The sequence below is a fragment of the Thamnophis elegans genome, chromosome 4 (assembly GCF_009769535.1).
Source record: "Thamnophis elegans isolate rThaEle1 chromosome 4, rThaEle1.pri, whole genome shotgun sequence".
Taxonomy (NCBI): domain Eukaryota; kingdom Metazoa; phylum Chordata; class Lepidosauria; order Squamata; family Colubridae; genus Thamnophis; species Thamnophis elegans.
This window is the reverse complement of record NC_045544.1, coordinates 123,825,262-123,840,179: the sequence shown is the minus strand read 5'-3', so window position 1 is coordinate 123,840,179 and position 14,918 is coordinate 123,825,262. Positions and strand designations below refer to the sequence as shown.

The following is a 14,918-nucleotide window of genomic DNA, read 5'->3' as shown; positions in this document are numbered from 1 at the left end:
AAAATCAGATTCACTTAATGACCAAATGATTCACGTAATGACTGTAGTGTGGCAAGAAAACTTATAAAATGGGGCAAAAATAACTTAAGTGCTGCCTTAATAATTAAAAGTTGGACTCAATTTTGGTTTTTAAGTTGAAGATTTACCTGTAATACATTGATAGAACACACACCTGCTTTTTCAAAAATCTGTTTGGCCCTTTTCTTTCTTTTAAATCTAATACAAAAGGCGAACCACTTGCCAACAGGAGTCAATATTTTCTCAAATGACGATCAATGATTCATCCACAATACGCAACAAACATTGATCCTGAAGTCCAATTTCTTTTCCCACCAGGCAATCCCCAGGCTACTATAATTCAGAAAGAGGGAGGGCAAGCTGCCCATTCTTCACTTCCCATTGCTGATCCAACCTCTCTCCAGGTTTAAGGGACAGAAAATCCTGTTTTTCTTTTTTTTACACACAACAATAAGCTCCTTTAACTTAGAGTAGAAATGTATTCCCAAATTAAGGATTTATGTATGTATCATATTTAGAGACTGCCCATATCTCCACTTACGGAATGACTATTAATATCACACCTGTATTATTTTTATAAATCACTCAAGTCAGTGTACATACCTAATGTTCCTTCCTCTTCCTATTCCCCCCCCCACAACAATCCTGTGAGGTAGTTTGAGCTGAAAGAGGGAGAGAGAGACTGTCCCAGGTTCACCCAGCCATTGTTGATGCCTAAGGCAGGACTAGAACTCACAGTCCCAAAAGATGAGAGATCTGGGAATCCATCCACAGAATTTAGCTCACTTCTTAAAAGCATCTAATTTTACCTTATCCAAGCAGAATTCCTAAATGTGGCTTTTTTTTTTCCCCGTTTAAAAGAGAGTTAAAACTCATGATTCCTTTCCGGGGAGGAAATGAAATCTCTGTGCAGTGCACGAACTCAGGATTGCAGCAAAAAAACCCCACTGACTTCTACCTTCCATGGACGATGTTTGCATGCAGAGCACATCGTAGGGAGACACACAAATGCGCGTGCACACATATGGTCTTCTACAATGCACCGTCTTGCACAGACCAGCCAATCATATTGACGGCCCTTTTTGCTAGTAAATAAATAATGCAGCAAGGTGCGGGTTGAAAAGCAGGGAGGTGGGAAGTCGAAGGGAAAGATCAGGGGATGCTGTGGTCTCTGAGTAAAGGGGTTCCCTGCATCCAATCACACAGCATAAAAACGCTCCTTGCACAGTTAGATACACCTACAATGAGAGGGCCAAGCCATTTTGCTGTTCCAGGCAGAGAAGTGAATATTGTCTCTTCCGCAGGGAAGATTCAAGGCGATTTTAGCACCCGCCCTCTGCCCTCCCCCGCAGAAAAATCCCACAAGCAACTCCCTGGCAATTAAAATAATCCAATAACATCAGATCATCCATAGTCTGCTGTCCCTTCGTGACACCCATTACCAGTTGTCTGAAGCCGCCAGCTCAACTCCCATCTAACCACAGAAGAGACACAGCACGTGGCTTCTTTGGCGAGTCATTAATAAGGAAGCCCATTGATTAAGAACCGAAGGCGGGTAGAAACGTGCAGCCCCATCCGGAACCATTTACAAACCCGCCTCCAGCCAGCCAAACAATCATCCATCAGTCAGGCAGCCATCAGGATGGGACAAATGCCATTTCTGAAGCCTGCCAGCCAGCCAGCCATTGGCACAGGTGGAAGCATAGAGAAAAAAGGTCAAAGGGAGATTCCCCCTCCCATCCCTTCCTCCCTGGCATTTTCGGATATTCTTGTGAATGACTCCCTGCTTCCATTAAGACTCATGAGCTTCTCTCAGGAATTGCCCGATTCACAGAAACAGGGGAAATTATTAGCCTTCCCACCAGGAAGATGGAAAAGGTGGATCTAGCTAAATGTTGTGTGTATCCGTGTCTGTGCAAAGAATCCTGATGCTGCACGAAAGAATAGAATAGAATAGAATTCTTTATTAGCCAAATGTGATTGGACACACAAGGATTTTGTCTTTGGTGCATATGCTCTCAGTGTGCATAAGGAGAATAAAATACATTCCTCAATAATAAAAAGATACAACACTTACTAATAGTCATAGGGAACAAATAAGCAATCAGGAGACAATATCAATATAAATTATAAAGATACAAGGGAAAGGGAGGGTTGCATGCATCTTTCTCTCAACCCCCCCCCCAGGTAAACACTTGCTATTCAAAAGCAAAATGATGGGGGAGGGGGGAAACTAGCCACAAATCAAAATATAAAATAACATCTCTCTTCCCCTCCCACCCCACCTCCAAATACCCGGCTTAACGACCACCTACACTCCCCAGATCCTTAAGCAACGAAGAGAACAAGGGAAACCGAAAGGAAGGGGTGGGAATGTGCAGGATGGGGGAGTGGGGGCAGAGTGGGACGTACTCACCGCCCCCCCCTTCAACAGCTTCACAAATAGCCAAGCAAAACACACACGCGTGTCTGGGAAATGGCTTGAAGAGGTTCGAAGCCGGGACCCGTAAAAGCTCTGCACTCTGCGGGTGCAAATCTTTCACTAACCGAGGCGCCGCATAAGGAGAATAAAATGCATTCTTCAAGAATAAAAAGATACAACGCTTACTGATACTCATAGGGTACAAATGAGCAATCAGGAAACGATATAAATTATAAAGATACAAGGGAAAGGGAGGGTTGCGTGCATCTTTCTCTCAACCCCCCCCCCAAGGAAAACACTTGCTATTCAAAAGCAAAATGATGGGGGAGGGAAAAATAGCCACAAATCAAAATACAAAATAACATCTCTCTTCCCCTCCCACCCCACCTCCAAATATCCGGCTTAACGACCACCTACACTCCCCAGATCCTTAAGCAACGAAGAGAACAAGGGAAACCGAAAGGAAGGGGTGGGAATGTGCAGGATGGGGGAGTGGGGGCAGCGTGGGACGTACTCACCCCTCCCTTCAACAACTCCACAAACAGCCACGCAAAACACACACACACGCGCGCGTGTCTGGAGAATGGCTTGAAGAGGTTCGAAGCCGGGACCCGTAAAAGCTCTGCACTCTGCGGGTGCAAAGCTTTCACTAACCGAGGCGCTGCCAATGGAAACAGGTCGGGGGCGGGGGGAGAAAGAAGGGGAAACCCGCGGCTAGGCAGTCCGGCTATGCACGCGGGCGCCCGGCCCCACACTTCCCCCTTTGCAAAAAGGCAAAGGCGAAGCGGGGAAAGCAGAGCCAGACCCGAAGGCGGTTTGAGGGGGTTAAAGAGGACGCGAGGGGCCGGAGAGGAGCGGGGCGCAGCTCTTCTTACCCGGCTTGGAGAGGCATGGACGGTGGGGTGGGGGGGCTCCCGTCTCGGTCCTCCTCCTTTAGCGGCCTCTGAGTCAGGGCGGAAGGACGGCCGGAGAGACTCGGGCGAAGAAGCCGCGCACAGCGCTCCGAGAAGCAAGCGGCACAAGGGGCGCCCCCGCTGCCGCCTTCCAGCCTCCCTCCGTCTCCTCCCAACTCGCGGCTAAAAGAGGGTTTAAAGGGACCGGCGGGCGGCGAAAGAGAAAGCCGTCACGTGACGACGAGCCCGCTTGCCGCTCCCGCTCCAGTGTGCCTCTTGGTTACAAAAGCGGGGAGGTCCTCTGGGCGTGTGCAGAGTGCCGCCTTCATTAAACCCAAGTGGGGCCGAGTTTCCTTTTTTTTAAAAAAAAAAAACCGTGAGGCGGTTTAACGGGATGGAGCGGCTGCACTGAATCGGGAGGGCGCACACACACCGCTGTCTCTGGTGGTCGTCCGGATTTTTGCAGCCCCCACTTGGTAGTTTTCATGCGTGTATTCCCAGAATTCCCTGGAGTTGAAGTCCACCAGTATTAAAGTTACCAAGTTTGGGGACCTCTGGTATACTGCTTCAATCTCTTGGAGGAAGGGTTTATGTGGAAGTCTGGACAATTTGTACAAACTGCAAGCAAACGGGTGCCAATGGTCCTTCTCTCCTGCAATGTGAATGGGAGTGAAAGTCTCTGTTTTCAGAGGCAATGGGGAAAGGCCCAACTCAACCCGGTGAACTACTTTAGGCCAGGACGGGTATCTTGGCTTCTTGGAGATGGGCCGTTGCTACTGTTTTTGAAGATGAAGGAGACTCTTCGTGGATCCCAGAGAAGCCTCGATCTGGCCTCCTGTTTCTGGTCAATGTTTCCATTCCAAATCTACCATAGTTTGTGATGATTCCTTCCAGGGTCCTTGCTGAGAAACCTGATCTGGTTAGGAGGCGGAAGTGGCCAAGAAAAGCCAGTCTTATCTGGCAGATGGTTTGCTTCCTTCACTCACACGGAGGTCAATATTCTGTTTTTTTGTGACACAGAGATAATTTCCAAAGACGCAATAAAGGGGGCTGCCATCCGTCAGCCACACATTGGCTAAATCTTTTTGTGATTGAAACCAAACCAGCTTAGTACCTTTGATGTTGTGTCCGATCCATCGTGACCGGATGGACAACGTTCCTCCAGGCCTTCCTGTCCTCTACCATCCCCTGGAGTCCATTTAAGCTCAGGCCTATTGCTTCAGTGACTCCATCCAGCCACCTCGTTCTCTCTCGTCCCCTTGTTCTTTTGCTCTCAATCATTCCCAGCATGAGCCTCTTCTCCAGTGAGGCCTTCCTTCTCATTAGGTGGCCAAAGTACTTGAGTTTCCTCTTCAGGATCTGGCCTTCTAAAGAGCAGTCAGGGTTGATCTCCTCTAGGACTGACCGATTTGATCGCCTTGCAGTCCAAGGAACTTGCAGGAGTCTTCTCCAGCACCATAGTTCAAAGGCTTCCATTCTTTGGCGCTATGTTACATGAGTGCAGATGCAAACTTCATGGACCTGGCTGTGCAAACTGTGAACACAGGTGTTTACCCCGCCCCCAGGTACCTAAGCACCAGTGATGCTTAGTATTGTATTGGACGGAAATGCGTTCTGGTGCCTTGTGGGGTGATTCATGTTCATGATGTAGAACATGATGGTTAACCTAGTTTGCTCCAAATGCATTGGACCTCAATTTCTAGAATTCCTAGTATCAAAACTGGCCATAATCACTAGAAATTGGGGCAGTTAAATTTTAATACAGGTGATCCTTGATTTATGACCGCAATTGGGACCAGTATTTCAATTGCTAAGCAATTGTAAAGAGACGTGGTGGCTCAGTAGCTAAGACACTGAGCTTGTCAATCAAAAGTTTGGCAGTTCAGCGGTTCGAATCCCTAGCGCCTAGTGAGCTCCCATTACTTGTCCCAGCTTCTGCCAACCTAGCAGTTCGAAAGCATGTAAAAATGCAGGTAGAAAAATAGGGACCATTTTAGTGGGAAGGTAACAGCGTTCCATGCACCTTCGGCATTTAGTCATTCCGGCCACATGACCACGAGGACATCTTCGGACAATGCTGGCTCTTCGGCTTAGAAATGGAGATGAGTACCGCCACCTAGAGTCGGGAACGACTAGCACGCATATGCAGGGGAATCTTTACCTTTAAGAGAGTTATGTCCAATTTTACAACCTTTTCCCCACAATTGTTAAATCCAACTATCCTAAATACATTTTGAACGTGTGACTATAGGGCCATTGCAATGGTTATAAGAACAATCAGTGGTCATATGTAGTTTTTTTTCCAATACCATTATAACTTCAAATGGTTGCTTAAATGAACAGTTGTAAGTTCAAGGACTACCTGCACATTTGGAGAGCACCATATTATGGCATAGAAATTCCCAACCCTGCCCCGAAGGATAATAGTGGAATAATGGGATAGATCTGCATACCTGCATGGATGCATCATGTGCTGGCCACCCCCATGCCCAGTTCAGTGAAGGGGAAAAGTCCAGATACATCACATGACGCTACCGTGACGATGTGAGTTTGACACCTCTGACTTAGGACAACCATTTTGTTTCCTAAAATTTAAGTGCATAATTTACAATTTTAACAGTTGTAACTTCTTCAACAGGGCTGCAACAATGAAGAGCAGCTGATGATTCTAGTCCAGTGTTTCTCAACCTTGGCCTCTTGAAGATGTCTGGACTTCAACTCCCAGAATTCCCCAGCCAGCATTCGCTGGCTGGGGAATTCTGGGAGTTGAAATCCAGACATCTTCAAGTAGCCAAGGTTGAGAAACACTGTCCTAGTCTAAATGGGTAGAAATCAGGAAGGGGGTGGGAGACTGCATTAAAAGCTCCGATGAAACCTGGGCACTAAAGAGGAATGGACATGCTTTCAGGGGACGGAAGGCCGGCCTTTTCAAAATGCCTGGGAGGACCACAAATAGGTTAAGTTAATGGTCTAGTGAGGTTATACCAGTGGAGTGTGATACTCAAGGGAAACATTTTGAAAGGGGGGGGGTTGGATTTCCTCTCATTAAAAGCATTGAGTTTTGACAGCACAGTGTTGGGGTCAAGGGTTACAATATAGTGGTTTGTTGTCCATATTCAGCTGATGGGCTCTGGCTTGCCCTACCCCAGGGGTGTCCAACCTTAGCCATTTTAAGACCTGTGGACCTCCAGAATTTGCCAGCCAGCTATGCTGGTTGGGGAATTCTAGGAGCTGAAGCCCACAAGTCCTAAGGTTGCAAGATTGGATGCCCATGCTCTCCGTATTGGCTGGGTTCAAGCAAATACGCCTAACCAGGAGAGAGCGATCTGATGCTTCAGATTGTTATTCCTATCAGCCACCTAGGTTGCAATCAGACACCTGCATGCTGAGATTGCCTTCTCCTCTTTAGGATTTTATTAGCATATATTTGCTACTAAACTACAATTCCAAACCAACAAGGAACGCTTTAATTGGATATCAGGAGGCACTTTCATGTCTGAATCACTTTACGGTATTTTTTTAATGTCTGAAGAACATGCTGCCTTTTTGGAAGAGATATAAATTAGACATTTTTTTGGGTGGGGGCAAAGGAATCTTGATACTGTCTCTGCAGAAAACAAACATTTGTCATGGTTTTATCCTGCCTATTTTGGACCACTTAATGCAAGAGAATCTGGAATTGCTTCCACTTTATGGAAATGCTAATAATGTAATCCAATATAATCTAGCTTGCTTTGTTCTGACCATTCTGCAGAATCCAAAGCAGAGCATTTTCTCTTTTTGATTCCTGAGTCTTTTAACTTGGAGGAGCCAGAGATTAGAAACCCAGTCTTCATTACAAAGTAGGGTCTTAATTGTCAGAATAACAGAGTTGGAAGGGACCTTGGAGGTCTTCTAATCCAACCCCTTGCTCAGGCAGGAAACCCTATACCGTGATGGCAAACCTATGGCACGCGTGCCAGAGCTGGTACACAGAGCCCTCTCTGTGGGCACATGCACGGTCACCAGTTGCTCTTCTGGTTTCTGGCCAGCTGGTCTTCACGGGTGCTGAAAAATGTCCTTAAAATGGCTCGAAAAACAGCCAGAAAATGCCCCCAAAACGCCCGCCAAAATGGCATGAAAACAGCCTGAAAAATGATAAAAAAACAGGCATATGCGCACCGGCCAGCTGGTTTTTGGATTTCCAGCGCTCTGGCATGGGCATGCACGCACATGCCCGCGCACTCTGGTTTGGGCACTTGGTGCCGAAAAGGTTCGCCATAAGTGCCTTATACCATTTCAGACAAATGGTTGCCCAATCTATTCTTAAAAGTTTCCAGAGTTGGAGCACCCACAACTTCTGGAGGCAAGTTCTTCAACTAATTGTTCTAACTGTCAGGAAAATTCTCCTTAAGTTCTAGGTTGTTTCTCTCCTTGACTGGTTCTGTTGCTTCTTCTTCTGCCTTCAGGGGCTTTGGAGAATAGGTTGACTCCCTGTTCTTTACGGCAAACCTTTAGATGTTGGAACATTGCTATCATGTCACTCCCAGTCCTTCTTTTCATTAAACCACACTTAGGGATATGAGCAGGGGTGGGTTCCGGCAGGCACTACTACCAGGTCGCTCGTGCGCACTGCGCACATGCACAGTGCAATTAAAATAGTTCTGTGCATGTGCAGAACTGAAAAACAAGATGGCGGCACCTACAGTGCCGCCTGGAGAACCGATTCGGGGTCGTGGCAGGCCTGGGTCGCTGCCGGTTCCAGCAACCCAGGCTGCCAAACCACTACCGGTTCAGCTGAACCATTCCGAACCAGTAGGAACCCACCACTGGATATGAGTATAGTTAGTCCTCCCTTAACGGTGGAAATTGGGATCAGCAGCTCTATTACTAAGTCATGCAGTTATCAAGAGTAGCATGTGAACACACCAATTTACAATAGCAGTTGGGTCAGTTTGAGTTGCTGTTGTTAAGCAAATCTCACGTGGTTGATGAAAATATTTTGTAACCTCTTACTGGTTTCCCCATTGACTTCCTCACGGAAGCCAGCAGTGAAGATTGTCAAATGTGTCATCTTTTGCATTGGGCCTTCAGGCCTGCCACATTTAATGCTGTGGGGAATTTGGAGGGGGGGTTATATGGAGTGGGATAGATTATAGTCAAAATAACATCCCTTTCTCAGAGAGTCAAGGTCATCCTGCCCTGCACCTGGAGTGGCGTGACTGGGAAGCATCCCCAGTTGGGATGGTGCCTGATTGGGCCATGTGATGGACATGTGGGTGTTGAGCAGGGGCTTGGACTTTCATTTGGGTGGGGAAAACCTGGAAACTTTCAGATTCGGGTTTTCCCAGATGTGCCAATATTGCATCTCTAATAAAATGGAACTTTGAGGAAACTGAAACCTCAGAGTCTTCTTTCGTTAGGGGTGTTACTTGGAACCCTGACATTGATCCAATCACATGACCTATGACCTCATGATTGTGAGCCAGTTGCCAAGCACCCGAATAATAATGGAGTGACTGTGGGGAATAGTTGACTGTTGCAACAATGAGGAATGGGTCATAAGTCCCCTTGTTCTGCACCAATGGTGGGATTCAAATATTTTTACTACCGGTTCTGTGGGCGTGGCTTGGTGGGTGCAGTGTGGCTTGATGGGCGTGGCAGGGGAAGGATACTGCAAAATCCCCATTTCCTCCCGATCAGCTGGGACTTGGGAGGCAGAGAATAAATGGGGGTAGGGCCAGTCAGAGGTGGTATTTACCGGTTCTCTGAACTACTCAAAAGTTCTGCCACCGGTTCTCCAGAACTGGTCAGAACCTGCTGAATACCACCTCTTTTCTGCACAGTTGGAATTTCAAATGGCCGCTGAACAAGTGGGTTACTAAACGAAGGATTACCTATAATCCTACCTTGAACCTGAATGCTGAACCCAGAGCTCATAGTCTGATGGTTAGAATTGGCTAAGCAAGAATGCAGATAACCTGGAGCAGGTACTGGTTATAAATTGTCAGGACTAACCCTAACTTTTCTAATTGTTGTAATATATAAATAGTCCTCACCTGAACCAATAAAATCCTCTGTATAGGTAGTTCTAGGCTTACGATCACAATCAAATCCTTTTGATTTAATGGTCCTCGACTTATGACCAATGGTCATCAAGTGAAGTGGCTGCTAACTGAATCATCATGATTTTACGCTCTTACTTCAGCTTTGCTTTACTTTGCCAACGCACGAAGGACATAGATGTGAAGATAGTTATCTTTTCATCCCCATTGTTATTGTAAAACAATTGCTAAATGGGGCAGTCGCTAAGCGAGGATTATCTGGATCTTGAGTTATTTCCGAGACAGAGACATTTTAGGGATACTCCCACAAATTCAATTGTTATCTTCTGGGGAATATATTGTTAATTTTTTTCAATATTTGAAATACTGGTTCTATATGTCATTTTCCCCCCTATGCTCTTCTACACTGCCAATGGTTGCTAAATGAATGGTTATAAGTCAAGGACTGTGGGTATATTACTTTCAATAAGATTCACCATGGGAGTCAAAAAATCAAGGTAGCAGTTTTGATTGTGAGGTCAAAGCGCTCCCCCTTTTTTTTTTACACATAAAAGGATCTGGACTTTGTTCTCGAGCTGGAAAGAATTGAAACGTTGATTTTGGGTTTTACTGATTAGATTGATTAGTTGTTATAGAAATTGATAGTTTATACTATTATGGAAAAGTAAAAAGTTGAGGTTAGATGTTAATGCCTTATTTCAGTGATGGTGAATCTTTTTCATGTCGGGTGCCAAAAGTATGTGTGTGCGCTATGGCGCGAGCTGGTGTGCCCACCCCATAATTTAATTCCCCCCTGCACCATGCCCCCTGAGCATGCATGTGTGGAAAAAACCTCACTGCCCCACACATGCACACATGGCTTCCTTGGACCCTGGAGAGGGTGAAAATAGCCTCCCCCGCTCTCCCCGGAGGCCCTCCGGAGTTAGTCGGCCCATTTTCCGACTTTTGAAAAAACAGCCAAAAATCAAGGCCAAAAATCAGCTGGCCAGCACACACAGGCGCACTGGAGCTGACAGGTCAGCGCCTTGCAGGCTCTCAGAAATGGCTCCACGCACCGCCTATGGCACGCGTGCCATAGGTTCATCATCACAGCTTTATCCTCTCACAACAGAGGGAGTCCCCCCATTTCTTCCACACCTCTCTCTTCCCCTTTCTCTCCCTTTTGTTTCCTACGACTTTTGTATTTGTGTATCTTATATTATCAGCTAATAAAAAAAATAGTGAATGTGAAAAAAGGATAGGGACTGATTGTACAGACGTGTGAGCCATCTTGACTTTTTTGACCCATCTTGCCCCCGCCCGAAAAATATTTTCCAAAACGGTCGAGATTTTTCGCATAATCCCAATTGATAAAAAGTTCCAGTTGTCATTTATGCGCAGCAGAAAATGGAGGGAGGGGTCCAGAGGTAAACGGATGAGAACAGCAAGCAGACTGCAGAATATTAGCTTCCTGAATTTATCAGACTTCAGTGCTTTCCACGGCCCCACAGAAAGGCAATCAATACTAGGGCCGAAAAATCCTTAATGAAATCTCAGGCTAAGAGCCTATTGATCGCTCTGCTCTTCTCTTTAAAAATGTATATGAATGGGAAAGGAATTCTTGCATGGGCAGGGAGGGAGGGAGGGAGAGGAGGGCGGTAACTGAGCAGGGAAAGTTTGATCAATGGCTCAGCGCAGACAGTACTTCGCTGAGAGGAAGATGCATGATTCAGCAAAATGCTCTTTGTAATAAGGAAAGGCAAAAGCAAAAAGCCACCTGGAATTGTTGCAATAGGCAGCATGCAAATGCTGCAAATAAAAGCTGTGGAATAACAGCCCCTTGAAGTGTCATCCTTTTGCAGCCATTTGAGGTGACTGAAAATGTCAATACTGGCTGTCAATCATTTAAAAGTGCATTTGACAGGCAGAGCAAGCATGAGCTGCAACCTGTGCTTGCCTTCTTGCCTTCTAACAGGGCTGGCTATTCCTTTTCTAGACTTTCAGCTAACATTTATTCTGCCAGTGCTAATCATGCTAATCGTAATACAAGTAGTCCAGAGGTGGTATTCAGCAGGTTCTGACCAGTTCTGGAGAACCAGTAACGGAAATTTTGAGTAGTTCGGCGAACCGCTAAATACCACCTCTGACTGGCCCCACCCCCATCTATTCTCTGCCTCCTGAGTCCCAGCTGATCGGGAGGAAATGGGGATTTTGCAGTAACCTTCCCCTGCCACGTCCACCAAGCCACGCCACACCCACCAAGCCATGCCCACACAACCGGTAGTAACAATTTTTGAATCCCACCACTGAGACAGTCCTCGACCTATGACTACCACTGAGCTCAACATTTAGGTTCAGTGGGCGTGGCTAGATGGGACATGTGACTGAGTGGGTGAGGCCAACTTGATGTCATGCACACTCAGTCACATGACCCCCTCACTAAGCCATACCCACCGAAATGTTTTGACCGGGGGGGGGGGGGGGGGCTCCAGCTTTGCTGGAACTAAGGGACCGCCTGCAAACTACCCAGTAAGAAAACAAAGTTTTTGTCCTCCCCAGCCCCAGGAAAATGTGCACATGACAATCAGCTGTCCTTCATTCATGCGGCAGTGCTGGAAACCGGTATGCACATGTGTGCCAGCCGGCTATTTTTGGGTGCGCATGCATGTCAGAATCCAGAAATTCGGCTTTTCCGGAGCGTGATCCCTTCGCGCATGCGGCAGTGATGAAAACTGGCCTGCATATGTATGCTGGCCAGCTGATCGTCGGGCGCGCCTGTGCGCTAGAACTTGGAAGTTCGGCTTTCCAGAGTGTGGCCCCGACGAGCGTCCACATCTGTGTGCGATGTTTCTGCGCAATCCTTTTAGCACTTCAGCACTCATCCCAGAAAAATGGCTGCCCAGCCTCTTGAAAACCTCCAGTAATGTGGAGCCCTCACAGCTTGGAAACAAGCTGTTCCACTGATTAGTTGTTCTCACTAGCAGGAAATTTCTCCTTATTTCTACAGTAGGTTGGATCTTCCACCTGCTACTTCTTATCCTGACCTCTTGTGCTTTGGAGAATAGGTTGACATACTAAGTATATTAAGGGCCATAAAGGTTGTTATCTTTGCAGCAGGGAGATAATGAATTGATGTCTTTGATGGTTAAAATGGTTCAGTGGGTCAGTTCAGTATTTCAATATGTCTCCTTTGGTTACAGAGATGGAATAGCATTTCTTAGAAGTTGGAGGTACTTTCTGCTCTCCAGAAACTTACAAATTGGTCCTCTGTCCACCAAGGATTCTAGTTGAATCTTTCAGGAATCTGGTAGCCACAAGGCTCTAAATTATAGTTTTATGACAATAGATTCACACAGCTACCTTCTGACTCACTCATTTTTGGGGGTGGGAGAGAAAACAGGCACATAGAAAGCAATGGTTGCAGGAATCAGGAGTCAAGGAGAAGCAAGATTATGTGTCAATGGTGGGGTAAAGCCACCCACAAATGCAGGAGAGTTGCAGCAGAAAACACTAACTTTCATCACTTTCAAATGACCTGCCAGGTACTAAAAGGAAAAAAAAGAAATCAGGTATGAAAACTGGATAAGGTCGTACCACCCATCTGCAGCTGGTTCTGGATCAGAAGGAAGATCTCCAACTTCTGTTTCGAAGACTTGAAACTTCCATGAATGAACAAATTTGTTTACTAAGCGGCTGAAGCTAATTTCATTTCACACTGAAACAGTTAACTAAAAAAAAAGGCACATTGATCTAAATGGTGGGCAACAGTTTCAACATTTATGTAGGTTAGTTTTAAAATTACCAAAAGTCTCACAAAAGAGCCAGCATGCTTTTGAATTATCTCAAATCTTAAATCAGCTGAGGTGTTTAAAAAGACTGAGGCTATCCAGATGTTTTGTTTATGATGCTTGCCTTTTAAAGTCAGTCTGATACAGGACAAAAAATAATGATTTCTCTCCCACCCTCGATTTCTGAAAAAATTAAACCTTCTTGTCCTCAACAATTTCTCTCCTGCTATGGACAAAATCTACAAGCTCGCTTGTTTGTTTACTAGTTTATGTCCTTTAATCCACTTACAGAACTATTTTTTCCCTAATTTCCTTCCTGTTTCTCAGGTCAACAAACTTTCATGACGGGCTAGTAATAGTTTTAGCCTCAAAGCACTTTTGTTCTTTCCTCCAAATTGCAATTTGCAAAACCAAAATGTCAGGCATATTATTGCAAGCGTGTGTTTGCAAACTGTCCTGCATTTTGTAGAACTGAAATAGCAAATATTCCAATTCTCTTGGTCTAAATACCCTTTTCTTTTTTTCTTTTTTTGCACAGTGCATTCAGATACCTTCAGAAATGCATTACATAGCCAATCTAATTGGAGAATGTCAAGGCTAGGAAACACCATTCCAAATACAGGTAATGTTCCGACCTAGGCTTCATAAAATCACGAAGCAGACTCCTTGTCCTGACAGAACCTCTTTTTATTAAGCTAATGTGAATTCCTCTCATTCACATCCAGCAAAGTCCCGGCAAACAGTCTTTCAAGGGTGAATTTCCTCTCATTCACATCCAGCAAAGTCCCGGCAAACAGTCTTTCAAGGGTGAATTTACAGCCACGGACCTTATCGAGTTTGGAGAGCTGCCAGGCCGATATTTTCCAAACCCAATGCTGTACAAGAAAAGGCAAAGAGTCTCTGAGAGTCATAAACAAATCTTCACACTAATTAAGCGAACTAATTGTCTCCTTCAAACGCCACTTCCTTTTCGCTCCTCTTTTATTCCCTATGGGAGGGGCCATTCACCATCCACCTGTCCCTTTGCTCCTGAGTCGGCTCTTGTTCCTTAACTGTTCCCTTCTCCTCATAGTTCTGCACATGCGCACATTGGGAACAGGCTCCAGCTGTTCTTCTGCCCCACTGATCTCCAACTCTGAAGGCAACTAATAACTATTGGACGGCCAGGGCCCCATCTCTGCCTCCGAGGCAGAGTACTCACCAGAGCCTTCCCCAGACTTCAGGACTGGCCCATGTTCCTCCCCAAACTCCTCACTGTCTGAGTCTGTCACCAGCTCTGCTGGCCGCTGGGGGGCAACAACAGGAAATCCTTGATTTACAGACAGCCATTTAGTTGCTGTTCGAATTTATGATGGACCCTTCCCCCAAGGCTATTTATGTTCTGAATGCCTAATGGCCAACCCCCACCCCACCCTGCCCCAATCATGAGGCCACATTTTGGGTGCTTGGCAACATGCCTGAATTTATGGCCATTTGCTGTGACCTGCAATCACGTCACTGTGATTTGCAATATTTTTTGCTGGAAACTGGTATTTACTTGCAGTTTCCAGCAAAAAAAGATAAAAGCCCATAGTGAACAATGGGTTTGCTTTACGACCACTGCAAAAAAAGTAATAGAAACAGATCTGGTTATGTGGTGACCCATTTTACGACATCCCAACTTATAGCCACGATTGCCAGGCCCAATTACAGTCGTAAATTGTATCTGTACTTTGAGAAAGCAGATAAATGCCAACATCATGTTAGAGAAACCACAGGATCAAAACTCTTAAAA

At 45.8% G+C, this 14,918-nt stretch overlaps 1 protein-coding gene across 3 annotated transcripts in view; it reads right to left on the bottom strand.

Moving 5' to 3' along the window:
* Window positions 1–3,553, bottom strand: part of SH2B2 (SH2B adaptor protein 2) — a 70,700-nt gene extending 67,147 nt beyond the window's left edge. For all 3 annotated transcript variants that reach the window (XM_032216392.1, XM_032216391.1, XM_032216393.1), the window contains exon 1: window positions 3,316–3,553. Coding sequence is in view for 2 of the 3 variants with exons in the window: in XM_032216391.1 (XP_032072282.1) it covers window positions 3,316–3,332 (17 nt within the window). In the remaining variant the exon portion in view is untranslated. The remainder of the gene's footprint in view (window positions 1–3,315) is intronic.
* Window positions 3,554–14,918: the final 11,365 nt, after the last annotated feature.